Here is a 27,759-nt window from a genome sequence, read left to right as displayed (position 1 = left end):
AATATATATATTAAAAAGGTAATTGAGACTTTTAATCTCACAATTCTGACTTTCTTTCTCACCATTGTGAGGCGGCCAGTTGGAGATGACTTGAGCTTTGTGAAATGGCATTATATCCTGCTGGAAGAAGCTATCAGAAGATGATACAATGTGGTCATAAAGGGATGGAGATGGTCAGCAACAATACTCAGGAAAGCAAAAAAGCATCCTTCACACCAGCAGCAGCCTGAACCGCTGATACAAGGCATTATTGATCCATCCTTTCATGCCAAATTCGGACCCTCCCATCTGAACGTTGCAGCAGAAATAGAGACTCAGACCAGGTAATGTTTTTCAAGTCTTCTACTGTCCAGTTTCTTGTTCTCATCTGACATGAGAGTCACCGGTGTGTTTTCTGCTGCTGTAGCTCTTCTGCTTCAAAGTTTGATATGTTGTGTGTTCAGAGACGCTCTTTTGCATTCCTCCTTTGTAACGACTTGTAATTTGAGTTACTGTTGTCTTTCTATCAGCTGAATCTGGTAATTCTCCTCTGATCTCTGGCATCAACAAGCCATTTTCTCCCACAGAACTGACTCTCACGGGATATTTACTCTTTTTCTGCCCATTCTCTGTAAACCCTAGAGATGGACCAGCCCGTCTGGCACCAACAACCAAGACACATTTAAAGTCACTTAAATCACCTTTATTCCTCATTCTGATGCTCAGTTTGAACTTCAGCAGATCTTATTGATCATGTCTACATGTCTAAATGCATTGAGTTGCTGCATGGGATTGGCTGATTAGATATTTGCATTAACAGGTAGTTGAACAGGTGTACCTAATAAAGTGGCCGGTGAGGTATAAGCTCGCAATTGTGAAAAAAATATCAGAATTAAGAGATAAAAAGTCACTTTTTTTTTATTCCCTGGCAGTAAAGAGGCTTCCATAGCATCCACTCTGAAAGGTGTCAGTATAAGTAAAAAAATAAATACACACTGAATACATCTTTAATACAGAAACCATTATTTCAATAAATTTTCAGCAAAAACAACTGTATCATGATAGATATGGCCACCTAAGTAAAATCATCCCTTATCTATCTCTACTTTAACTGAGGTATTTTAAGTTCGAGCTGCAATAGTAAATGTCTTTCTCCACACATTTTTGCTGCATTTTATTTCCTCTGTGTGCATGCACCATCAGAAGTGCATAGGGAATGGTGATCACGGCAATTACTGTTATCGTGATCTTTGATTACTCATGCCGCACCTTGCATGGCTTTGTACTGCATTGGAGTGATGTGCTCAAAGCCTGAAGGGGGAACATCCCAATACTTGCACATCTTTTTCTTCCTGGTTCGACGTGGAGAATAGCTGAGGAAAAAAAAAATCAGAGTAGATGGGGAAGATGCCGCACACTTAATCAACTCTGCCAACTATTGTTGTGATGTCAACTTAAGCCCTGTTCGGACGGGACTAGTTTTCCAAACGACGTTTGAGTTACAATTCTTAACAACCTACGTCTGTGATTTCATGTATGGATTCGGACAGGACTAACATCTCCGTGTTTATTACCGAGGTAGGAGTGTCTGACATGTGGGCATTCCAGAAGATCACGTGTTCAGAATGCATGGATTGCGTATGGTCAAACGTATCAAATGTATTTTGAAATGAAGTACTTTTAAAATTAAGCACTTTGAAATGTAAAGTAAAACGTCCTAACGTATTTAGTGTTTTGTAAACATTTTATAAAAATTGTAGTATAAAAAACTAAACATACATTTATCATCATGATTTTATAGAACTGGGTTCTTATAAACCCACTAGAATAAAAAGTTTTAACTTATATAATTTACACGTTATGTAATTAAGTGCAGAAATTAAAGTAATCTTACCTGAAACTGATATTACAGTAGCCAGTCTTAACAGTTTACGTGATTTACCTCTTCTTGTTGATTTCATTTTTTTATTTCTTCGCAGTGTAACGTTAGGCTACCGAACACATCTACATCCATTATCTGAATGAATGATTTTATTTGGTCACATACCCACAAGTCATATCAACAAATAAACACAATCTACACAATTCACACAATGTATTTTGTGACCAAAAAGGCATAGGCTGAAGCCAAAGGCTTATTTTTTGCCTATCCTAGAGAAAAAACTGAAAAAAGAAAAAGAAAAAAATAAGAAATTAAATAATAAAATTAAGTATACATTAAATAAATATTAAATAAACACTTCAACCACGTTATATCTCTTGAACAAAAACTCTTTAAACATTTTTTTAAATTGTACCAATTGTGATGATTCCTTAATAAACCTCGGTAGACTGTTCCACAATTTTACACCACATACAGAGACACAATAACTTTTCCGTGTAGTTCGGGCACAAGCGGGTCTGAATTCAAATTTCTGTCTTAAACTGTACACATCTTCTTTTATATTAAACAGCTTTTGTATGTTTCTTGGAAGTAATTTGTTTTTCGCTTTAAATAATATCCGTGGTCTGAAAATCAATCAACTCTTTGTGTTTCATAATTTTAGATCTACAGAAAAGTGTGTTTGTGTGCTCCCTATACCCTACTTTATGAATTATTCGTATTGCCCTCTTTTGTAATAGGAATAGTGAATGTATTGAACTTTTGTAATTATTTCCCCATATCTCAGAGCAATAACTTAAATATGGCAAGACCAATGCAAAATATAAAATTTTCATTGAGTCATAATCTACTAAATATTTTGCCTTGCTCAATACACCCACACTTCTTGATACTTTAGAGTGTACATGTCTTATGTGAGGCTTCCAGTTGAGTTTGTCGTCTATAATTACCCCTAAAAACTTGTTTTCTCCCACCCGTTCAATAACAACCCCCTGAACTTCTAGCTGTATATATTCATTATCCCCACGGCACCCAAATAACATTAATTTTGTTTTACTTAAGTTCAAGGATAATTTATTTTCATTAAACCAAGTAACTAATTTATTTATTTCATGTTTCATCATAGATAATAGCATTTCTATGTTATCCCCAGAAGAAAATAAACTAGTATCGTCAGCAAAAAGGACCGGTTTATTATCGGTGCGCAAAAAGCAGAAACGTGAATACCGGCGCGATAGCGAGAGATTGTATGGCAGTTAACGTTGACCAAAACACACAAGAAAAAGCGTTTTGGAAAAAAACATTTTCGGCAATCACAGACATTCGCATTCGGACGGGATTAGATTTCTCTGAGGACCGCCGAGTTTGACGAAAAACAGTAGGTAATTTGCTCTGGAATTTTTACAGAGGTCGTGTGAGAAAAAGACAGACATGGCAGATTCGGAGAGGATTAAAATCTCAAAGTACGTCTGACTCTGTGAAACAGAAATTTCTCTAACGTCCCCATGTGAAACTAGTCCCGTCCGAATAGGGCTTTAGAAGACTTTATAGTTTTACAGACAGCAGAAACAGTAAGGGTGCAAGAATAAACAAGTTTTCTTGTGTTGGTTCTGATGGACAGTGTCAGGCTGGTGTTGAGTGTCACCTGTGTTTCTTCTGATCCCGTGAGCTGCTCCTGTGGTCCCGGCTCTTCCGGTCCCGACTGCGACTGCTCTTCCCTCGGCTGCGACTGCTTCTGTCTTTGCTCCAGCTGCACCGCTTCTTGCTGCGACCAGGAGAGCTACTGCGACTCCTCCTCTTATGCCTCTCCCTCTCTCTCTCTGCATGAATAATGTTTCATATTAATGGAAATATCAAGTCTTTAAAAGTGAAAATATAATGTAATCCTAAATGCCAGAGGTGCGCTGTTTCCAAACTCCCTGAAACGCCTCCATTGTAGTCTTGAGTTTTCATCCAGGAACGAACACGTCACAATATTCCTCATTTAAATAATTTCCGCCCAAGGCATACGCTAAATAAAGGAGCGGGGCCAGGTTGAGTTAGTTAGTGGTTAGTTGAAACTATCAGTTATGATAAGGGGCGGGGCATTTCCCAAACACGCTCAAAGTGTTTGACCAATCACAACACACTGATCCAGTTAACCAATCAGAACACATTGTGCTTTTCAGAAGGAGGGGCTTCATAGAGACAGGAACTAAACCGGGACTGTCTCCGAAATAACCTCAAATAGGGCACTATTTAGAATAGAATAGAATAGAATAGAATAGAATAGAATAGAATAGAATAGAATAGAATAGAATAGAATAGAATGAGGCATTTATATAGCGCTTTCATATGTACTACTGTACACCCAAAGCGCTTTACAATCATATCAGGGGTCTCTTCTCAACCACCACCAGTGTGAGCATCCACTTGGATGATGCGACGGCAGCCACAGAACAACGGCGCCAGTGCGCTCACCACACACCAGCTATAGGTGGAGAGAGGAGAGAGAGTGATAGAGCCAATTCAATGTAAGGGGATTATTAGGAGGCCATGATTGGTAAGGGCCAATGTGTGGAATGTGGAATTTAAGAGAACCGCCATTTGGTGTCCGAAACCATAGTGGATGTTATCGAGTGCACTCATTCAATCCCACAATGCACCGCAACTAGTGTACGACTGATGTACACTCAACAGCTATTGAATACCCATAATGCACTGTGAGGGTCGTGTCGAATGAATTCCCACATCTGACCAGAAGATGGCGCCCCCACCTGAATCATCCATCCATCCTTTTTCTAAACCGCTGGTCCAATGTGGGTACAGCGTAATATCACAGGTATAAAATCCAACATAATTGTTTAATTAAGGTTCATACATGCTAGTTTCCATGACAGAGTTCAAGAGAAATCTTTTCATTACTACTGGAGCTGCCAGTTTGAATTATTAAACAGCAAGCTCAATCTATGCAAAAGCAGCAACTCTTCCAGCGCTCAGTGTCCGAATTCACTCACTCGTTTTCATTCACTCCTTCAAGTGGACTATATTAGTGGAGTAAAGTAGGGAATAGTGAATGAGGGTATAGGGGGCGATTTCAGACACAGTCTGAGCGTTACTGACAGACTGGAAAGAGAGGAGCTGCAACAATGTCAAATATGTGAAAAATAATGTGTTTTTGAACCTTCAAGCATGAAAATCTGTTCTAGTACAACCTAAAAACAAAATCAAGTCGAAATATGTCCTGTTTTAATTCCTGTTTAATAGCTATGCAGTTTTTCTGGGTGATACTAGCTCAAATCAAAAGATCCCTCAAGTAAGATATTCTGTTGTCTAGATATGGCTCGAGGTCTATGGGATTTTTCACTTGTTGTATGCTTGCCGTATTTACACAGAATTGAGATGGTATGATAATATGTTATTATTACATTACAAGTATTTAAAGGTCCCATATTGTCAAAACTGAAATTTCCTGGCTTTTCTCATAACAGAGGTCTAGGGGCTATGATACTACCATATAAGTTTCAAAACAGTCAATCCACAGACAAATGCACACAGTCTGCATAAAGTAGCTGTGCCTTTTGACGAGCCGTTGTGACTTCCGTATAGCGTAAATGTGATGTCAGAACTACTCAATCACCACCTTCAGTCACCACCCCCACCAATGGTGGGTCACTCAGAAAACAACAGGCCAATCAGAAGAGAAGCTCATGAATATTAAGTAGACAGACCAAAATTGGCATGTTCTTGGTAGAGCTCCTGAGATAGGAGCTGTAAAAATATATTGAAATGGTTTTTGGTACTTATACTGCAAATATATATTCTTAAGGACATCAAGACCTAAAATAAAACTTCAGAAAGTTGTACAATATGTGACCTTTAATAAAGAATGTGCATTTGTTGCCATCTGTCAAACCACACACTGTTAATCACAAGAAAAAACACCTATTTATGAAAGGAATCTGTTTTGTATACATTTACAAGGCTTACATTCATTATACTGTACTTGACTGGACATTATGCAAGCAGCTCAGTATCATATATATATATATATAAGTCATATCAGATGTCACTGTGTACATAAAAGCCACTAACAATACGCTTGTGTCATGATTCGGTTCAAAATATGATACTGATCTCACTATGCTTTCAACCAAATCAAAAATGCAATCAAAGTCAAAAGAGAGTTAAAACGGTAATTATTACTTCTAACATACGCTGTATATTAAACTATTACATCAGTCATAGACCTGAATAGGTTTGGACTTGTTCTTCTTCCCCAATGCACAGGGCAATAGTGACACCAGAATATAAATATTCATAATTCACTTAGCTAAAAATAAAGTATCATGTTAGACACATATGCTTGAACTCTGTCCCCGACTGCATACATTTAACATGTTTTAAATGAATTTGTTTGCGGAGATGCGTCCGAGTTAAATTAAAATATTCTCAAAAATCTTTTAAAAATTAAAAATATATTTTAGTAAAATAAATAATTTCACTATTTAAAAAAAAAAAGTCTACATACAGTAGCTAGTTAAATTATATATAAAAACAATAATTTTAAAAACAATTTTTTTACTTATTTAATAAAATGCATAATTTCAGTTTCAATTTTTTAAATGTAGTATTTTAGTAAATAATGTGTTTTATTTTTAATTTACCAATAATAATAACGTTAATAATAATGCTCAAAGGTGTGACCTTGTGGTTTTGCCATATGTGACATTACCATATCTGATGTAAACTTTAATTTCGAGTGAACTATACATGATACATATTGTTGCATCTTTTTATTGTGATATATTGTGAGACAGTTTATTGTTACATCCATATAAGCCAGTGTAAATAACTAATAGATGAAACTGTAACATTTGGATATTTATAAGCGAGCACACACACACACACACACACACACACACACACACACTGTATTAACCCAGCCTTATTATCATAACAGTGCTTATGTTAGGTTTCTAATGATGTATTGAATACTGAAGACGACTAAGAATTATGTTATAAGAACAACTTTGTGAAATGTTAGAGGATAATGTTGATAGTTTTGATTCTCCACACCTGTGGTTCCTCTGCTGGACTTCAGACGGGCACTAAAAAGGTGCGGTAAAGTAGGTTTTATGTTGGACATTCGTTAGACATTCGATCTTTTCTGCAGCATTAATTGATATGTAATGGCTTAATAGTCGTGGATGATGCTGTATCTCGTCTAGGTCACATTGTAAAGCATAATGTCAAATGTGAATTTTAATATTATTCGATGATGTAATTGTTTTAAGAATTGGAAGTGAAAATGTCCTCACAACTATCCCCACTTGGGCACTTAAAGTTAGGGAGTGTCTCAAAAGTGCCAAATCGGCAACAAAGTTGGTAAAGTATGTGCATTATTCCACAAAAACACTAAAAACGTGATCCTTTTACGTATGTAGTTGATGTTAGTAAATGGATTAAAAATAGATTAAGCCAATTTTAAATTAAATACATCTAGGCTATTTAACTTTGTGGTTGTTTTATGTAAATACCTCAAATGACCAACAATGTATTTATACACACATGCAGCATATAATACACAACTTAGATTGGTGAAAAATGATGATGTCACACCACATGTAATGTATTCACCAACCCTTAGAGCACACCATACACGACTTGGATTTGGAAAATGTCATTTGGTGTATTTTTAATGAATTTTTGAAATGCGCAAATCTATATAACTTCCTGGTCATGTGACCTGATGATGTCACACCATATGGGATTTATTCACCAACCCTTGGAGCACACCATACACGACTTGGATTTAGAAAATGTCAATTTGTCTATTTTAATGAATTTTTGAAATACGCAAATCTATATAACTTCCTGGTCATGTGACCTGATGATGTCACACCACATGTAATGTATTCACCAACCCTTGGAGCACACCATACACGACTTGGATTTGGAAAATGTCATTTCGTCAATTTTTTATGAATTTTTGAAATATGCAAATCTATATAACTTCCTGGTCATGTGACCTGATGATGTCACACCACATGTAATGTATTCACCAACCCTTGGAGCACACCATACATGACTTGGATTTGGAAAATGTCATTTCGTCAATTTTTTATGAATTTTTGAAATACGCAAATCTATATAACTTCTGGTCATGTGACCTGATGATGTCACACCACTTGTAATGTATTCACCAACTGTTGGAGCACACCATACACGACTTGGATTTAAAAAAATGTCAATTTGTCAATTTTTTATGAATTTTTGAAAGACGCAAATCTATATAACTTCCTGGTCATGTGACCTGATGATGTCACACCACATGTAATGTATTCACCAACCCTTGTTGCACACCATACACGACTTGGATTTAGAAAATGTCAATTCCTCAATTTTTTATGAATTTTTGAAAGACGCAAATCTATATAACTTCCTGGTCATGTGACCTGATGATGTCACACCACCTGGGATTTATTCACCAACCTTTGGAGCACACCATACATGACTTGGATTTGGAAAATGTCATTTCGTCTATTTTTAATGAATTTCTGAAATACGCAAATCTATATAACTTCCTGGTCATGTGACCTGATGATGTCACACCACCTGGGATTTATTCACCAACCTTTGGAGCACACCATACATGACTTGGATTTGGAAAATGTCATTTCGTCTATTTTTAATGAATTTCTGAAATACGCAAATCTATATAACTTCCTGGTCATGTGACCTGATGATGTCACACCACCTGGGATTTATTCACCAACCCTTGTTGCACACCATACATGACTTGGATTTGAAAAATATAATTTTGTCTATTTTTAATGAATTTTTGAAATACACAGATCTATATAACTTCCTGGTCATGTGACCTGATGATGTCACACCACATGTAATGTATTCACCAACCGTTGGAGCACACCATACACGACTTGGATTTGGAAAATGTAATTTCGTCAATTTTTAATGAATTTTTGAAATAAGCAAATCTATATAACTTCCTGGTCATGTGACCTGATGATGTCACACCACATGTAATGTATTCACCAACCCTTGGAGCACACCATACACGACTTGGATTTAGAAAATTTCAATTTGTCTATTTTTAATGAATTTTTGAAATACGCAAATCTATATAACTTCCTGGTCATGTGACCTGATGATGTCACACCACTTGTAATGTATTCACCAACCCTTGGAGCACACCATACACGACTTGGATTTAGAAAATGTCATTTAGTGTATTTTTAATGAATTTTTGAAATACGCAAATCTATATAACTTCCTGGTCATGTGACCTGATGATGTCACACCACATGTAATGTATTCACCAACCCTTGTTGCACACCATACACGACTTGGATTTAGAAAATTTCAATTTGTCTATTTTTAATGAATTTTTGAAATACCCAAATCTATATAACTTCCTGGTCATGTGACCTGATGATGTCACACCACCTGGGATTTATTCACCAACCCTTGGAACATTTTTACAGGTTTTCTAAAGTTTCCTATTTTTTTATTTTTCTAATTGATATTAAAAGAGGAATTTGACAAAGCTGTGAAATTAGATTGATTTCACAAGTAATGACCATTCACATTAAGAAATACATGTTTTGTCATATTTTCATAGAAGAAAAAGAAATTAAGTGCATACAGTTAGCTCATGACATCCCTTTATTGAAGAAAACATACAGAAGTTAAACAATCAAGAGTTTTATTTAATTTTCATCTGTTTCTTTAAATATTAACAAATGTGAACTTATGGTATAGGGATTTTGTAATATCACCATTATGTAGGCTAGTATAACAGTGAAAAAAGTAGTTGCATGTCTTATAACTGTAAAACCAAATGCTATATTTCAAAAAGCACCAGAGTTTTTACTAAAATGCAATTTTGATGTTAATAACATACCAATTACACTTATACACTCATAAATAGGTTTTTCTTTGTACAATAATAATTTCTTCCTCCACAAAGGATTAATGCACAATTTGGAATAGTAAATAAATCAAGGTTAGAAACAAAAACTTTTTTTTAATGACAATTGGTTTGGGAATTTTGGTTGTGGAAATTGATTAAAGATGATGGTATCTTTAGTTTTATAGAACTTACAAATATTTAGCTAATATTTAATTGTATGCAATTCCCAGAGAACTTTTGAGGCTTATTGGATTAGAGACACTTGGAGTACTTCCCAATTTAGGCTGAATAATAAACATTTTTTAAGTTACGGATGTAATAATTGCCTATGCTCCATACTCTAAACAAAATATATTCTTGATGTTACAAATACATTGAACTCTCTGTTCAAGAAACATGTTTTAGATTGGAGTAAATTATAGATGACACCTCATAGATATTCTATAACGAACAAAGTTAATGAGTTTTCATATAAGATACATAACACTGAGTAGTAGGCCTACACTCATTCGACACTTGTGCTTTAAAGTTGATGTGGAAGACAATTGTATATTTTATGCCCATGAGCCACTCATATTGAAGCTGATATTGTTTTGAAGAAAGTGATATTTAAATGTTTTACAATTGATATAGATAAATATTTATATGTGATTTCATAACTATTATGGCTTATTACTAGGCCTATAACCAAAGTGGATTGAAAAATAAATATTTTTAAACAATTTAAAATTGACATTTACATATATGGAAACTATTTATAAAAGTAAAACTTTAAAATCAATACGAACCATGCAACTGTTTAGTATTATTATGTATTTAATGTTTAAAAAAAATAAAAAAATCCATTGTCACTATACATTGTTTTGATGTTTTCTAAAAAAGAGAAAAAAATGTCTTTGATACATCAAACAAACAAATAAAATAAATTCATATATAAATAGAAGGACATCTCTATTCATATAAGATGTGACGTGATCTATCATTTTGATATCACAATGTTTATTTATAATGCTTCATTCTCTTTCTCTAAAGTAATGACTAAAAATGTTTGATTTTTTGTTTTGATAAAAAAAAAATTATATATATATATATATATATATATATATATATATATATTGAAATATTGAAATATTATTACAATTTAAGACAGCCGTTTTCTATGTGAATATACAGTAAAGTGTAATTTATTCCTGTGATCAAAGCTGAATTTTCAGCATCATTACTCCAGTCTTCAGTGTCACATGATCATTCAGAAATCATTCTAATATGATGATTTGATGCTCAAGAAACATTTATGATTATTATCAATGTTGAAAACAGTTTTTTACATTTTTATTTCATGATGCTATGATGAATAGAAAGTTCAAAAGAACAGCATTTATCTGAAATGGAAAGCTTTTGTAACATTAAACACTACCCTTCAAAAATTTGGGGTCAGTAAGAATTTTAATTTTATTTTTGGGGGAAAGAAATAAAATAAATCAATACTTTTATTCATCAAGGATGAGTTAAACTGATCAAAAGTTACAGTAAAGACATTTATAATGTTAGAAAATATTCTATTTTAAATAAATGCTGTTCTTTTGAACTTTCTATTCATCAAAGAAGTTTTGAAAAAAATTGTACACAACTGTTTTCAACATTGAAAATAATAATGAATGTTTTTTGAGCATAAAATCAGCATATTAGAATGATTTCTGAAGGATCATGTGACTGAAGACTGGAGTAATGATGCTGAAAATTCAGCTTTCATCTGAGGAATAAATTACAGTTTAAAATATATTAAAATAGAAAACAGTCATTTTAAATTGTCATAATGTTTCACAATAATACTGTTTTTTTTCTTTTCTTGTTTTTTATCAAATAAATGCAGCCTTGGTGAGCAGAAGAGACTTCTTTTAAAAACATAAAAATTCTAACCGATCTAAAACTTTTGACCAGTAGTGTATATATAAGAACAAAAAGTGTTAATGACAGCAAGCAATTTAAAAATTGTGTCAGAAAAAAAAAAAAAAAAAAGCCTAAAATTAAATTTCACAAAAAAACAGAGATTTAATGGAAAAATTGTCTTGGTCAAAGGAGCAACTCAAAATGATGATGGGCCATGTCACATATTTACCATATAGGCTAACTGTTTACCTGTTGTTTGTCCCTTTTTACTGCGTCCTGCACAACACACAGAACCATTCCGTTTCAGAACTACTGCACGGTAGCTGTAGGCCTACACATAAAATGTGAAACAACCTACAACACCTGTCACATTGAATCTGCAAGAGAGCAAAGTCATGATCTAAAACTTCACTGTTTTCCCAAACCAATTGTCATTAAAAAAAGTTTTTGTTTCTAACTTTGATTTATTTACTATTCCAAATTGTGCATTAATCCTTTGTGGAGGAAGAAATTATTATTGCACAAAGTAAAACCTATTTATGAGTGCATAAGTGTAATTGGTACACTGTAAAAAATAAAATCGTAAAAAAACGGTCAATGACTGTCAGCTGCGGCTGCCAAACAAAAACCGTAAAAATAAAGTAAAATATCCTAATTTAAATGAAATGCAAAAAAATTTTACAGAAATTTTCCTTAAATGTTTTATAGAAAAACACTGTTATTTTACAGCTATTTCCTGAATTATTACAGTCAAACACCTTCCCTGTAAAAAAATCCTATAAAATAACAAATGACTGTCAGCTGCGGCTGACATACAAAAACTGTAAAATTAATGTAAAATATCCTCATTTAAATAAGTGCAAAATACTTTTACAGAAATCTTCATAAATCTTTTTTAACAGAAACACACAGTTAAAACACATTTATTTTCTGATTTTTTTACTGAAAAACATGCAGTTAATTATATGCATGATTTGTTGTGACTATATGTCACTGCATCAGCAACTACACAGTTACTGTCAGTTAAATAAAGCAACATGCAGCATATCATCAATGTTTATCTGCTCATCCTGAACTGAAGCTCAGGCTCTACTCTTCAACACAATGGTGACACACGACACACACCATACAGAAACACTTTAAACCCCAACAGATCATTAAACACTACCAGATCTCTCAGGATCTCAGCATCTTCACTTATTACAATCCAGACTTTATTTCTTTCATACTAACATTCTTATTGAGAATTAACAGAGGTTTAGAAGTTGAAGCTTTATTGAAAAGAATAAAGTTTGATGTCACCATGGTGGAGATCAGTGTTTGCTTTAGTTGGGCTCTTGACCTTTTAGTGTTTAACTTTAATGTTTCTCTAGCTGCTTTAACTGTGTGTCTCTGATGCATATTGGTAATTGTAGCAATCCAAGAGAAACTCAGATCAGATGATGTTGGTCATTTTTTAGTGAATCATCATGTAGTGTCCTGCTTTGTTAATACACCTGAATGAAACATCTGATTAAATGGTTAAATATTAGTTGTTCATTTTGCATGATAAAACTGCTATAGCAGATCCTGCAGTGCTGTGATACTCAGATTTTATGAAGTCATTATACAGAAAATGTTTTGACAGGATCATGTAGACTCACTCAGACATCAAGAATCAGCGTATGAATCACAACAATGGTGACAATGAAAAAAAAAATCTGAATTACTATAAAGTCACAAAAAGGCTTTGTTGGTTGTCACCATTGTTGAGATTCATATGTTGATTCTTGATGTCTCTATACTACTAAAAAAATGAACCAGCTCAAAACTTTTTCTGTATAATATATATATATATATATATATTTTCAGAGTGTTATAATACTGATGCTACAATATTTTAAGGATTATGTGAAAAATTATGACATTAATTATAGACTTTGTGTAAATCTAAACTCAATCTACATATTATGAAATCTAAGCTAATATATTCAGAGATTTGACTGATACATCAGTGAATCAGATCATCATATGATGACTGTAACATCATCAATGAATGAATGATTAAGATCATCTGATATTTTCTCCTGCATTTATTGCTATAACAAATGTGTATCAAATACACAGTTAAAGCAGCCAGAGAAAACTAAAGTTAAAAACTCAAGGGTCATGAGCCCAACTAAAGCAGACACTGATCTCAATCATGGTGACATCAAATTTATTTTAAAGTTTTTTACACTTTATTTAAATTAGCATATTATACTTTAATTTTATGTTTTTTGTTTGGCAGCCGCAGCTGCCAGTCATTTGACCCTTTTTTTACGATTTTCTTTTACAATGAAGGTATATGATCATAATAATGCAGGAAATACCTGTGAAATAACAGTGTTTTTTCGGTTTATTTAAATTAGAATATTTTACTTTAATTTTAAGGTTTTTGTTTGGCAGCCGCAGCTGCCAGTCATTTGACCCTTTTTTTACAATTTTTTTTTACAATGAAGGTGTATGATCGTGATTATTCAGGAAATACCTGTGAAATAACAGCGTTTTTCAGTTTATTTAATTTAGGATGTTTTACAGTTTTTTGGGGAGCTGACAGTCATTTGACCATTTTGTCATTTAACTGTTTTGTTACTGTTAAATTACAGATTAAATTTAAGAAAACAGAAAAAATACTGTATGAAAAATACAATCAATTTTCTGTATAAAAAATGTGAATTACTGTAATTTGTCATTAATGTCATAATACCTAAAATAACAGCTGCATTTTTATTTTACAGATATTATTTGTAATTTTACAGTGTTTTGAGTACAATTTAAAATGAAAGAAAATGATCGTCAAAAAATCACAGTTATTTTCTGTAAAATTTTTTACAGTGTATGTTATTAACATCAAAATTGCATTTTAGTAAAAACTCTGGTGCCTTTTGAAATATAGCATTTGGTTTTACAGTTATAAGACATGCAACTACTTTTTTCACTGTTATACTAGCCTACATAAATCCCAATACCATAAGTTCACATTTGTTAATATTTAAAGAAACAGACGAAAATTAAATAAAACTCTTGATTGTTTAACTTCTGTATGTTTTCTTCAATAAAGGGATGTCATGAGCTAACTGTATGCACTTAATTTCTTTTTCTTCTATGAAAATATGACAAAACATGTATTTCTTAATGTGAATGGTCATTACTTGTGAAATCAATCTAATTTCACAGCTTTGTCAAATTCCTCTTTTAATATCAATTAGAAAAATAAAAAAATAGAAAACTTTAGAAAACCTGTAAAAATGTTCCAAGGGTTGGTGAATAAATCCCAGGTGGTGTGACATCATCAGGTCACATGACCAGGAAGTTATATAGATTTGGGTATTTCAAAAATTCATTAAAAATAGACAAATTGAAATTTTCTAAATCCAAGTCGTGTATGGTGTGCAACAAGGGTTGGTGAATACATTACATGTGGTGTGACATCATCAGGTCACATGACCAGGAAGTTATATAGATTTGCGTATTTCAAAAATTCATTAAAAATACACTAAATGACATTTTCTAAATCCAAGTCGTGTATGGTGTGCTCCAAGGGTTGGTGAATACATTACAAGTGGTGTGACATCATCAGGTCACATGACCAGGAAGTTATATAGATTTGCGTATTTCAAAAATTCATTAAAAATAGACAAATTGAAATTTTCTAAATCCAAGTCGTGTATGGTGTGCTCCAAGGGTTGGTGAATACATTACATGTGGTGTGACATCATCAGGTCACATGACCAGGAAGTTATATAGATTTTCTTATTTCAAAAATTCATTAAAAATTGACGAAATTACATTTTCCAAATCCAAGTCGTGTATGGTGTGCTCCAACGGTTGGTGAATACATTACATGTGGTGTGACATCATCAGGTCACATGACCAGGAAGTTATATAGATTTGCGTATTTCAAAAATTCATTAAAAATACACTAAATGACATTTTCTAAATCCAAGTCGTGTATGGTGTGCTCCAAGGGTTGGTGAATACATTACAAGTGGTGTGACATCATCAGGTCACATGACCAGGAAGTTATATAGATTTGCGTATTTCAAAAATTCATTAAAAATAGACAAATTGAAATTTTCTAAATCCAAGTCGTGTATGGTGTGCTCCAAAGGTTGGTGAATACATTACATGTGGTGTGACATCATCAGGTCACATGACCAGGAAGTTATATAGATTTGCTTATTTCAAAAATTCATTAAAAATTGACGAAATTACATTTTCCAAATCCAAGTCGTGTATGGTGTGCTCCAACGGTTGGTGAATACATTACATGTGGTGTGACATCATCAGGTCACATGACCAGGAAGTTATATAGATTTGCGTATTTCAAAAATTCATTAAAAATACACTAAATGACATTTTCGAAATCCAAGTCGTGTATGGTGTGCAACAAGGGTTGGTGAATACATTACATGTGGTGTGACATCATCAGGTCACATGACCAGGAAGTTATATAGATTTGCGTATTTCAAAAATTCATTAAAAATAGACGAAATTACATTTTCCAAATCCAAGTCGTGTATGGTGTGCTCCAACGGTTGGTGAATACATTACAAGTGGTGTGACATCATCAGGTCACATGACCAGGAAGTTATATAGATTTGCGTATTTCAAAAATTCATTAAAAATAGACAAATTGAAATTTTCTAAATCCAAGTCGTGTAGGCTATGGTGTGCAACAAGGGTTGGTGAATACATTACATGTGGTGTGACATCATCAGGTCACATGACCAGGAAGTTATATAGATTTGCGTATTTCAAAAATTCATTAAAAATAGACGAAATGACATTTTCCAAATCCAAGTCGTGTATGGTGTGCTCCAACGGTTGGTGAATACATTACATGTGGTGTGACATCATCAGGTCACATGACCAGGAAGTTATATAGATTTGCTTATTTCAAAAATTCATTAAAAATTGACGAAATTACATTTTCCAAATTCAAGTCGTGTATGGTGTGCTCCAACGGTTGGTGAATACATTACATGTGGTGTGACATCATCAGGTCACATGACCAGGAAGTTATATAGATTTGCGTATTTCCAAAATTCATTAAAAATAGACTAAATGACATTTTCCAAATTCAAGTTGTGTATGGTGTGCTCCAACGGTTGGTGAACAAATTCCAGGTGGTGTGACATCACCTGTTTCTATAAGATAAAATGAAATTTTGGGAGTACAATGTAATAACCATGTACCCATTCATAGTGAATATCCCATGCACAGCTTAAAACTATCTAAGCCTATTTGACAAAAAAATAGGTTGTCCACTTAATTCACATCTTTACATTTTATTAGTATGCTTTGCGTGGTTTCGCACCTTGGAATGCTTATTTGTGTGTGTGTGTGTGTGTGTGTGTGTGTGTGTGTGCAGTTTTGAGACAGTCCCTTAATTTGCTTGGCGAATGTCTAACGAATGTCCAACATAAAACCTACTTTACCGCACCCCACTAAAAATCACCAAAACACCAGCAGATTAACAGGGATTGAGCAAAAATGATCAGTAAATGAAGAAAAAAGATCCTGTAGCATTTGAAATTATGTTATCTATGCAATGAAATTCATATATTTATTAAAATTAAAATAGTTTCAATAGTGTTCATAAACCTATATTAGCCTGGTGACAGTTGCTATCGTTTGTTTATCATTCATCATCACAGTCATTGTTTGTGTTAATTGTGTTATGCTGTTATGTCCAGGCAGCTGTTTAATAGACTGAAGCAGAGCACACACACACACACACACACACAGGTCATGAACACTGCAGATGTCTTTACTGTACCTTGCCGATTCTCGCTCAGCTGTTTCTCGAACTCCTCGAAATCAGACATGATCAGATCTGACGGATCAGGCGTTCATGTGAGTCTCAGCTCATAAACACAGGCACTGAACAACACTGTAGTGATCCGCTCTCTCATCTGATAACGGTGGCGCGATGTCAACATGTGCTGAAAACGTTTGTTTAGGAAATCAGTCCTATATTTTATAACAGACTTTGAAGCTTCACTGCAGGTCTGGGCGAGTGGGCGGGGCTTAGCACTGTGGGTGTGCGTTTCGGCTATTCTAATTGGCTGACACTGCTGTCAGTTACAGATGCAGGCGTGTACGCGTCTTCTAATTGGTCTACACTTGTAGCAGGAAGTAACAAGCATTATTAGCTGTTGAACTACAATAACGTCCGAAATCACATCCTCCACACTTAGGAAAATATTTTATTATTATGTAGAGTATTTCTGGACATGATATAAGACATATTTTCTAGGCTAAATCTTTTTTAGGCCTCAAATAAAAAAAATGTAAAAAAAAACAAATTCTTTCAGCTAATTACTGTCAAAGGGAACATAACACCTTCTGCTTCAAGATAAATCTCAGGTTAAATATTAAGGCATAATTATAGCCAGATATAAACGTGTAAATGACAACCCTAAATAGAAAAGCCTTTAAAGATATTTGTGGTTGCAAAAAGACTTGACCTTGAGAGGTAAAGCCTGTTGAGTCTTTATAGTGAGTTCAGGATCATCTTTGACTAATAGCATGCTTTAAAGATCATCTGAATCACACAGACACAGCAATCCACTTCATTCTGGAATTTCCCTGACTTGGGGACATTTTTGCTCTAAATTATGTGAGCTGCCATTTGTCATATAGATTTTATTCTACTTGTATCATTCTACTTTTATATGACCATTTATTTAAAGCAACATTTCTGAAATCACCAATATTTAATTTGGAGCAAAACATTTTTTTTAAAAATATTAAATAGACGTTTGTATGAAACATTTTGTTAAATTAAAGATTGCTTGGAGAAAAAAAAAACATTTACATATTATTTATTTACATATTTATTTTTGTCTAAGTGTAATTCTCCAATCAAATGTTTACCCAGTTGTTCCTTTAGAATCAGATATGAAACTCAGGTTGGAATATTTTGTCATTCACCATAATATAAGAGTTTTAAATATTATTTATTTTTCAAAAATAGCTCGTTATAATTCTACATGTTTTATCACTAACTAATAATGTAAAGCATAGCAAATTAATCATTGCATTGATTTTCTCATATGCACATATTAACAAATATGCACATGATTAAGGTTGACTGCACTTTCCCCCCAGTGATACTACATTCCTCAAAGAGAGAAATGTATAGAGAAGTTTAAACTGGTTACTGGTGTCTCAGTCTGATGTGATCTGTAAAAATGCAAACCCAGATTTTCTTCCAGTTGTTCTCCAAATTATTATTAGTTCAACTTATATTGGACTTTTGTACATACCCTGGATAATTAATTTCTTAGTTTTGTTCTGAAATCATGGTGAATTTCACTTTTCTGAGGAAGAATAATCAAACATTAACACCAGTCTCAGTTCAAAGACTCAATCCATTTAAAGCTATACTTCTAAACTTAACAACAGTTTCCCATGCTGCTATATACAACACAGGACAGCTTCAGCTGTGGGCTATTAAAAGCACCCAAACCCTGCAGTGTGTGTTTAGAGCTGTGCAAGTGAGCTGACGATCACTAACACTGATTCATTTAATCCTAAAGAACACGTTTAAAGACTCGTTTTAGTGGTAAGTGATGAAGAACAGTATGAGCTCTGTCTAGTTGTGTTGACTGTGTCCTGTTGTGCTGATTTGACGTTCTTTGTTCAGAACATGTTAACCTCAGTGTTGTTAATAATGACCAAAAATTATTTGTATTGATTTTTAATTTTGCTGTTGTTTTAGTCAGTCCTGCAGTAATCCAAATGTAGAATGGGAATTCGTGGCTAATTCTAGGCATGAATATATTTAGAGCTTTTCTCAACATGGAGAAAATGGTTTGAACACAGATAGACTTTAGAGAGTTTCACTTTGTGACTTTAATACTGGTATTGTTTAATATGATGACTGTCACAAATATCTAACCAAGGCATATGCTTTTTGGTAACATATAAATAAACTATTCTTATTTTAAGCCAAATTAAAATAGAACTGATCAACCAAGGCAAAATGCAGTAAATTAAATTATAATCTGGTTTCATAGATTATACTTTGTCCTGTTATAGACAGGGTTGTCCAAAATAAGATTCAGAGAGTTTGATATAACATTTAAATCAATCCATGACTTTATAAATGGCTTTATCTCTTATTAATGTATATACTTTTTCCTTTGTTTAAGGTCTAACATTAATGAAACACCATGGGCATAAGTGATTTTATGGTAAGAAATTATGTTTCATTTTAAAAGCATTTAAGCAAATGTATTTAAAGTGTCAAACCTGAATTTCTTTCTTTCTTCTGTTGAACACAAAACACAGAATGCATGTCAAATGGACTATTGATAGTGTTTTTGACCTTTTTGGAGCTTTTGAGACCCTAGTTGTAGTGAAATCTCATTACAGGACATTCTACAAAACAGTCATCGAAACTGTATAATATAATGTGTTTTGCAGAAAAGAATTCATACTGGTTTGAAATGACGTTAGAGTGAGCAAATGTTAAAATATTTTTTTATTTTGATGGAATAATTCTTGTAAACATTAATAATGAATTTGCATTGTTTGAATGTCTCTTCCAGAGTCTCTCAGTTTGGCCTGTGCTCTCAGTGGTGGTGTTCGCAGCTGGTGTCTTTTATCTCTACAGTCTGATACTCAGGCATTTAGCCAAGACAACTGTGAGGAACAAAGTGGTGCTGATTACGGATTCACTCTCAACACTCGGAAATGGTACTGCTTTTTCAGAACAACTGGATCATTCCTGTCATGCAGTACCTTAACATGAATATGTCTCTATTGGGATTTAAGGAAGTAGTTCTATAAAAGGGTAAATCAGAAATGTGTAAATATAGAAATATGATCTTAACTTTATTACTGACAAGTTGGCATGAAAATTTAGCAGGATAAAAATAGAGAGCTATTAGCCATTTGTCATTGAGGGATTGAGAGTTATACATGAGGATAACTAGTCATTTCGACATTTAACCATCTTTTGAAATCTTTTCATACCGAATTCTGCAATATTTTTTGGTGCAAGTTGAAAAAGGAGAAGAGGTGGATAGCTTTTATTTCTGTTATTTGCTAGAAAAACAAATGAAAGAGAATACAACTGTGAGAGCAAAACAAACAACAACAAAACAGCTTTACCCTATGTAAAGACAACACCGAATTAAGATAAATAAGATAAATAAACTGGGGGCATACAAACTGAACATGAAACAGGTGCACAAAACAATCAGTTATGAGGAAATGAACACAAGGAACTGAAATGAACATGTGACAAACACGGAAGAGAAACTAACAGACCAAAGTGAAGCCGAAACAGACCTCTACTTTGATATCCCTCTATATCAAACTCGGACTCTATGGTGAAAATAGCATCTTTGGCTCTAGACACGGGACAATGACTTCCTCCTCTGGATTCGCAGAAGGCATCAGCTCTGTTGTTGACTCGGACTCTTTGTTCTTGGAGGACTGGAGTGTGGGGACGTCCTCTGCACTGTAAAAAACTTTTTTACAAGCTAAATTATCTGCCAGTGGGGTAAGAAAAATAATCTTGTTTTCCATTTGATTTAAGATTTTTCTTACCCCACTGGCAGATAATTTAGCTTGTTTTAAGCAAAAAATTACTTAAATTACTTTCTGTTTATCTGAAAACAAAATAGAATATCTTATGTCATTTTACTTCTCTAGTAAATGCTTCTTGATTTAAGAATTTTTAGATATTTGGACTGGAAACAACACAAAAATACTAAGTAAGAAAAGCATTTTTTGCAGTGTGGCTGGACAGACCCTGGAATATGATGAGTTTGCAAGGAAGTGATGGCATTGGTGTTGTCTTCAAACACCCCAATGGTCACGGAGGAAACATCCATCCAAAGCGCATAGTGATTTTACTGCTGTAGTGAACAGCCGGACTTCCCTCGACTCCCACGGCATCATCATCAGGAGGTGGTCATCAATCCCACTCCAAAAACAGGTCTTGAGTGTGTCGTCATTCCAAGGTACATGATGGCACATGTCCATGAACTTCTCCACATGCTGTTCCAGAGGACAACCTAATGGATTAAATCCATTAATGAGTCCTCTGTATGAAAGTAAAGTGCTGAGTAGCGATCCATACCCATATTGACAGGTTCGGTGTTCTGTCACACTTTTGTTGCTGTGGTTACAAAGGAGGAGAGGACGTGGATCGCTTTTAACTAGCAAATCACTTTTCTTCAATAGGAAAACAAATGAAAGGGAATCAAACTGGGAGAGGAAAACAAACAACAAAGAAACAGCTTTATCTAATGTAAAGTCCATACCGAACAAAGTCTAAACAAACTGAGGGAATATAAACAGACACAGGCTAATAACACACTGAACAAGAATCAGGTGAACCACATCATGACAACAAATGAGGAAATGAACACAGGGGAACTGAAATGAACATGTGACCAAGATGAAACAGAAACAGAAACAGACTCAAACCCTGACGAAGAATAACAGGATGGGAAATTGATGTTGAGGACATATATAAGAAAAATGTATAAATTATTTTCAATTATAATAAAAACAACAATGTAAAAATGGTATCAAGCTCAGCTTAAACCAAAGTAGAGAAACAATTTAATATAAACTCAATATGATTATTGAAAACTCATATAATTTATAATTTTATCTTTAAAAAATGGTGGGATATGTTATGCAGTATATTGACACATATATAATGAGGACATGAAAATGTACTGCATGTTAGGAATGATAGACTCTAAAATAAATGTCCTTGTGAGACTGTGATGAACCATGATGATATATGTGTGCAGATGAAATGTATATTTGTTAGTTGAACTGTGTTTTTTTTTTTTTTTTTTACATTGTTGTCACTTTAGAATGTGCAAAACTCTTTCATACTGGTGGAGCCAGACTGATCCTTTGTGGAAATAACTGGGAAAAGTTGGAGACTCTTGCTGAGCGTCTGATGAGTCAATCAGATCCAACACTTGTGAGTGCAGAATTTCCATTAACAATATGAACGAACATTGTCTGAAATATTCTGCCATATTTTGTTAAGACTGTGGTTGTAATATGTGGGGTTAAATTCTAACTTTAGACGTTTCCACCCAAACTGGTGGAGCTGGACTTCAGTAACATGGAGAGCGTTCCTGAGATCATCTCTGAGATCCTGGAGTGTTACGGCTGTCTGGATGTCCTCGTCTTCAACACCAGCATGAAGGTGAAGGCTCCCGTACACAGTCTGTCCCTCCAGATGGACAGGATTGTCATGGACGTCAACTACTTTGGGCCCGTCACACTGGTTAAGGGTAAAATGTAACTCCCACACAGCTGTCAACAATAACTCTCAGTTGTGTTCAAGCATTTTAAACTGATCTTACTCACGGTCACAGGTGTTCTTCAGTCGCTGATCTCCAGGAGAACGGGTCACATTCTTCTAGTCAACAGCATTCAGGGGAAACTGACAGTGCCCTTCCGCGCCAGCTGTGAGTTTTACAGGGTCAATTCTGTCATCATTTACTCACATTCATGTTGCTCAAAACTCGCATGCTGCTATTTTCTGAAACACATCAGGAGAAAGTTTGAAGAATGTTCATAAATATCTTTTCCAGCTTAAATCAACATCTCTACGGAAAACACAACAGCATAGAGTTTGAAATGACATTATGAGTTTAACTTTTGAAAAAAGTGAACTATTCCTTTAATGTTCACACAGTTAATCGGCAGTAATAAATCACTGCATATGTTGAATATTTAGATATCTTTGTAAGTGTAAGTTGCTCTGCTTTGTTCAGATGCTGCGTCCAAGCACGCCGTTCAGGCTTTCTTTGAGTGTCTGCGGGCTGAGGTTCAGGAATATGGGATAACCGTCAGCACCGTCAACCACACCTTCATAAAAACTCCAGACACAAACCCAAAGGACGAGGACTCAGCAAAACCCATGAGGACACGTGAGTGAACGCCACCGTCAGTTCATCATGTAAAGATCACGGTTTGTAGCTCTGAACATCTTTCTTGTTTGTTTGTATTGTCCACTATATTCCCCTGGACCTTCTGCTTGGACACTGATGGAAACTGCAGACCTCAAAGAGAAGTCCTTTGGTGTGAACGCTGAAGAAATGGCCACTGAGATCCTGAAGACTCTGAGTAGCAAGAAGAAGGAGATTTTAATGTCCCGCTCCTTCATCCCTACAGCAGCTCTCTATGCCAGATCTCTCTTCCCAAACCTGTTCTTCTCCATCATGGCAGCAGGAGTCAGAAACACTGCAGCTGTGGAGATGTCTGAGGATTAAAGGACAACACTGTGTAAAAGTTTATGATGTGTTACTGTGCTGTAGTGCGACAATTAGAAGAGAATGTAATAAATAAATCAAGCAAGATTCCGGATGTTTAATAAACTGCTGGCTATGAACACTATCCATCCATCCATCCATCCATCATCTATCCATGCCTGTGTTTCACAACCTTTTTTCAGTCATAGCACCCTTTGAAAAAATAAATTGTGTCTCCCTGTTTGTCACGATACTGGAATTGAACTTGGATAAGAAAGCTTGAAAAGTAACAATATTTGTACATGTACCACAGGGAACAACCCCCATATAGGCTACAGTCATTTATTTTAAACATAAATGTGATTTTTTGTCCATCCATTGAAAGTCTAGACAATCAATACTTTATTCTGAAGAGATAACTTTATATGGTGACAGATTTTAATTTAGTCTTTTATTCATTTATAGACATTGCGCAATTACCATTATAACTATCTCACCTAAACGTTTGCTCACTCAATACTTGTGTTTTTACAATGGGGTAATTTTGTTGCAACAGCACAAGATAGTTTGATTTTAAACTTTGAATTGATTTTTTTTTTTTAAAACAGACAGTAGTAAAATAAGAACAAATAAAAAAATCACCAACGATAGCACAAATAAATAAAATGAAATAAAGGTACAAATTAAATAAATAGCTTGAATATTTTCAGGTAAGGTAGTAGGGCTATTCAGGTAAGAAGTACTACAGACACTGAATACAGAAATAAAATTAAATGTAAAATGATTTTGGATCGTTTTCATTGTAAAAATTAAGTGCAGATTAGTCAAATAAAGTTACAAAAGTTATCTATCTATCTATCTATCTATCTATCTATCTATCTATCTATCTATCTATCTATCTATCTATCTATCTATCTATCTATCTATCTATCTATCTATCTATCTATCTATCTATCTATCTATATCAGATATGAGAGATAAACATGATCACAGCGCCCTCTGCTGTTTTTTAATTATTATTTATTTTACAAAGAAGAAACAGCACTGCATTGAATACATTAACAAAACAAAACAACTCCTCAACACTCCTCAACAAGTAAGAAAAAACCGTACATAGTTCTTAAGAAACTTGTTATTCTTACTGTTATCAATGAGTTTAAGAGATTTTACAATAAGGGAAATCTCAGCAATAAAGACATCAAATCTTGGCAAAGTCTTGAGAAATTTGTTTTTGTGAATAAAAAATGTACAATGCTACACAAAGTTGCAAAAAAAAAAATTGCAAATAACAACATTATCAATAGCATAGTCACTCCCAGAAAAATAGAGGAATATATCCTTCAATGAAAAGTTTAAATAAAGTGAGAAAGATAACAACCCAAGCTCTCCTAAAGAGATCACAGCGCCCTCTGCTGCTGTTGTTGTTGTTGTTGTTAACACACACTGTTTGGTGACGTCACATCATGGCGCGACACTTACTGTCTGTAAACTGCATGTTTCGGTTCACTCGAGGATATAAGATCAGTCAACGACTCCGCAAACACACATGTTGTGGATCATGTACTGACGCCTCGAATCTGTGTGTGATTCACGACAGACAGAATCAGCGCTTCACACTCACTCTCGACTGCGACGGTAAGAGAAAATAACGTTATTCATTCTGTCTCAAACCTAGTGAGCATCAACACAGCAGATTCAGTCGCGCTGATGTCCACTAGATAGGCAGCACTCTAGGTTATGAGCCTGCATCACTGATAACAACATCCCCCTGTGTGTCTGTGGTGTGAGCAGGAGCAGCGAGTAGTGCAGTGCTGAAGTACACTATCACACATGATCAGCTGGTGGAGTTGATGTCTACTGAGGTCCCTCAATCTCACAGGGGTAAAGGTGTTGCTGCACACCTGGCGAAGGTCAAACCGCTTTAAACTCCCTCACTTACTCAACTTCTGCTGTTTCCTGTAACTCAATCATCTACTTCTTTTCTTCTTCAGGCTGCGCTGGATTTCATTGTTGAAGAAAACATGAAAGCGAGGATCTCCTGTTGGTACATTAGGAAATATGTGGATGAAAATCAACATCTGAGATACCAGGCCCATATTGAAGATAAATAAAGGCAGAGTTAAACCGAATATAACGGATTCTACCTCTGTGCTTTTTCTTTATGATCATTTTGTATTGCATTTTGATCAAGTTTTTATGTTGATACATCAACCATATAAGTGACCAATCTACTGCTTAGAAACAGGCAGCCTAGCAACCACCCAGAAAACCCTAGTAACCACTCAGCAACTGCCTGACAATTCCCTAGTTACTATACAAAACACTATACAAACACCTAGCAACCACCTGGAACACACTAGCAGCTGGCAGACTATTATATATATATATATATATTTTTTATGTACACAAGTCAGACATTTGGAATAATCAAGATTACAGTACAAACATTAATGTTGTGAAATATTTATTTATTTTTATAATATATTGCAATAAAAAATCAAATATATTTTGCAATTGTGATCAAAGCTGATTTGTCAGCATCATTACTCCAGTTTTCAGTCACGTGATCCTTCAGAAATCATTCTGATTTGATGATCAGTTATTAAAAGAATTATCAATGTTGAAAACTTGAAAGCTTCATATTTTTGTGGAAATTGTGATACATTATTTTTTCCAGGATTCTTTGATGAATATGGGACAGGTTGAGTGTCTCTAATATTTTCTCTGGCTCATTAGAATTAGTTTTTCTATCTTGTATGTGTTTGTGCTCATGCCACATTTGTATTTCAGGTGCGACCTGAGACTGTTTTATATGATGTTTCACAGTCCTGTTCGTACGGCTCACTGTTTCAGACGCTGGTTTTAACCGCTGATTTACTGAGTGTTTTAGGACGATTCTGCCCTGTGGATCGATGTACAGTATCTGTGATGTGAAGTGTTTGATATACAGTATCTGTGATGAGAAGTGTTCAACATTTTTGTCCTTTGTGTTATTAAATTAAACCAATAGGTCTGTAAATATAATTTTTAATTGCGATTTAGCCTAATTTCTTTTGAAGTTGGACTGTTGTTGTTTTTTCTTCCTTTTTTAATATTAAGTCTCTTTGCTGTGTTATACACTAATTTGATAATTGATTTTGTCCTTTCTGTTAATGTTGTATTTATTATAGTGTCTTATTAACTTTTAGCAAGTGCAAGCGCACCTTGTACTTTTTGCACTTTATTCATGACCTCTGGACAATAAAATCTTGGAGCTTTTTGGCCAATTTTTGTCACTGGTGAAATAATCTATTACCTGTAGTCTGGCTTTCTTAATACTTTTAGCCAAAGGTTACAAATAGATCAAAAGTTCACAATTTATTTGAAATATAGAACATTTGTAACATTATAAAAATGTCTTTAATGTCACTTTTGATCTATTTAATTTACTGTCCTTGTTGAATAAAAAATATTTGTTATTTTTATTTTTATCATACTTCTGAACATTATTTGATTTTTTTTTTTAATTAACTTCACAATGTTAATTTTCATACTCTTTGACAATGGTTCCGCTCTCCTCAATGACATGAAAAACACTTTACAATCCAGCTATAATATGGCGATATTTACATAGACCTGCTTGTCAAGAGATACCTATAAGCTTAGGTGTCCCACATTGCCCCAATTAACCCAATTCATCTATCAGTTAAAAAGCGATGTATTCATTTATATTTTTACTTTTGAAATGAATAAGTACTCACTTGTTTATAAAATTGTAAGTGGCACTTCTAGTCTCTAGTCAGGTGCAATTGACGTAGCGAGAACGTAGAGAGCACGTAGTAGCT

The 27,759-nt window shown here is 34.2% G+C and overlaps 2 protein-coding genes, 1 long non-coding RNA gene and 1 pseudogene across 5 annotated transcripts in view; 2 read left to right on the top strand and 2 right to left on the bottom strand.

The window, feature by feature from the left end:
- The window catches only part of LOC308687829 (splicing factor U2AF 65 kDa subunit-like), a 32,384-nt pseudogene extending 14,744 nt beyond the window's left edge, over positions 1 to 17,640 (bottom strand). The window contains exons 1-3 of the transcript XR_014032271.1: positions 17,470 to 17,640; positions 3,507 to 3,681; positions 1,249 to 1,352 (exon numbers count right to left, since the gene is read on the bottom strand). The product of XR_014032271.1 is annotated as a splicing factor U2AF 65 kDa subunit-like (transcript). The remainder of the gene's footprint in view (positions 1 to 1,248; positions 1,353 to 3,506; positions 3,682 to 17,469) is intronic.
- On the top strand, positions 184 to 24,192 carry dhrs7ca (dehydrogenase/reductase (SDR family) member 7Ca). 2 transcript variants are annotated; one of them, XM_081360622.1, is made up of 8 exons: positions 184 to 323; positions 19,850 to 19,891; positions 20,249 to 20,396; positions 22,541 to 22,653; positions 22,762 to 22,972; positions 23,057 to 23,149; positions 23,459 to 23,614; positions 23,745 to 24,178. In XM_081360622.1, the coding sequence occupies exons 2-8, from the start codon at positions 19,871 to 19,873 to the stop codon at positions 23,954 to 23,956; spliced, it is 954 nt and encodes a 317-aa protein (XP_081216748.1). In that variant the 5' UTR covers positions 184 to 323; positions 19,850 to 19,870; the 3' UTR covers positions 23,957 to 24,178. The 2 variants fall into 2 exon arrangements, with proteins under 2 accessions (XP_081216748.1, XP_081216747.1); XM_081360621.1 differs by lacking the exon at positions 184 to 323 and adding an exon at positions 19,144 to 19,260 and having other exon boundaries at positions 23,745 to 24,192.
- On the bottom strand, positions 22,523 to 27,748 carry LOC308687840. The gene is made up of 5 exons (XR_014029808.1): positions 27,676 to 27,748; positions 25,875 to 25,973; positions 23,891 to 23,945; positions 23,049 to 23,806; positions 22,523 to 22,962 (listed from the first exon to the last, which is right to left on the bottom strand). It is a non-coding gene; the product is annotated as an uncharacterized lncRNA (long non-coding RNA).
- LOC308687821 (protein NATD1-like) lies at positions 25,394 to 26,305 on the top strand. Its single transcript, XM_081360645.1, has 3 exons — positions 25,394 to 25,570; positions 25,727 to 25,845; positions 25,927 to 26,305. Exons 1-3 carry the CDS (start codon positions 25,399 to 25,401, stop codon positions 26,044 to 26,046), a joined length of 411 nt encoding a protein of 136 aa, XP_081216771.1. The 5' UTR covers positions 25,394 to 25,398; the 3' UTR covers positions 26,047 to 26,305.
- Positions 27,749 to 27,759: the final 11 nt, after the last annotated feature.

Source organism: Scardinius erythrophthalmus, assembly GCF_964197995.2.
Source record: "Scardinius erythrophthalmus genome assembly, chromosome: 1".
NCBI classification, from domain to species: domain Eukaryota; kingdom Metazoa; phylum Chordata; class Actinopteri; order Cypriniformes; family Leuciscidae; genus Scardinius; species Scardinius erythrophthalmus.
The sequence above is the reverse complement of the archived record's forward strand: the minus strand, read 5'-3'. Positions and strand labels throughout refer to the sequence as shown.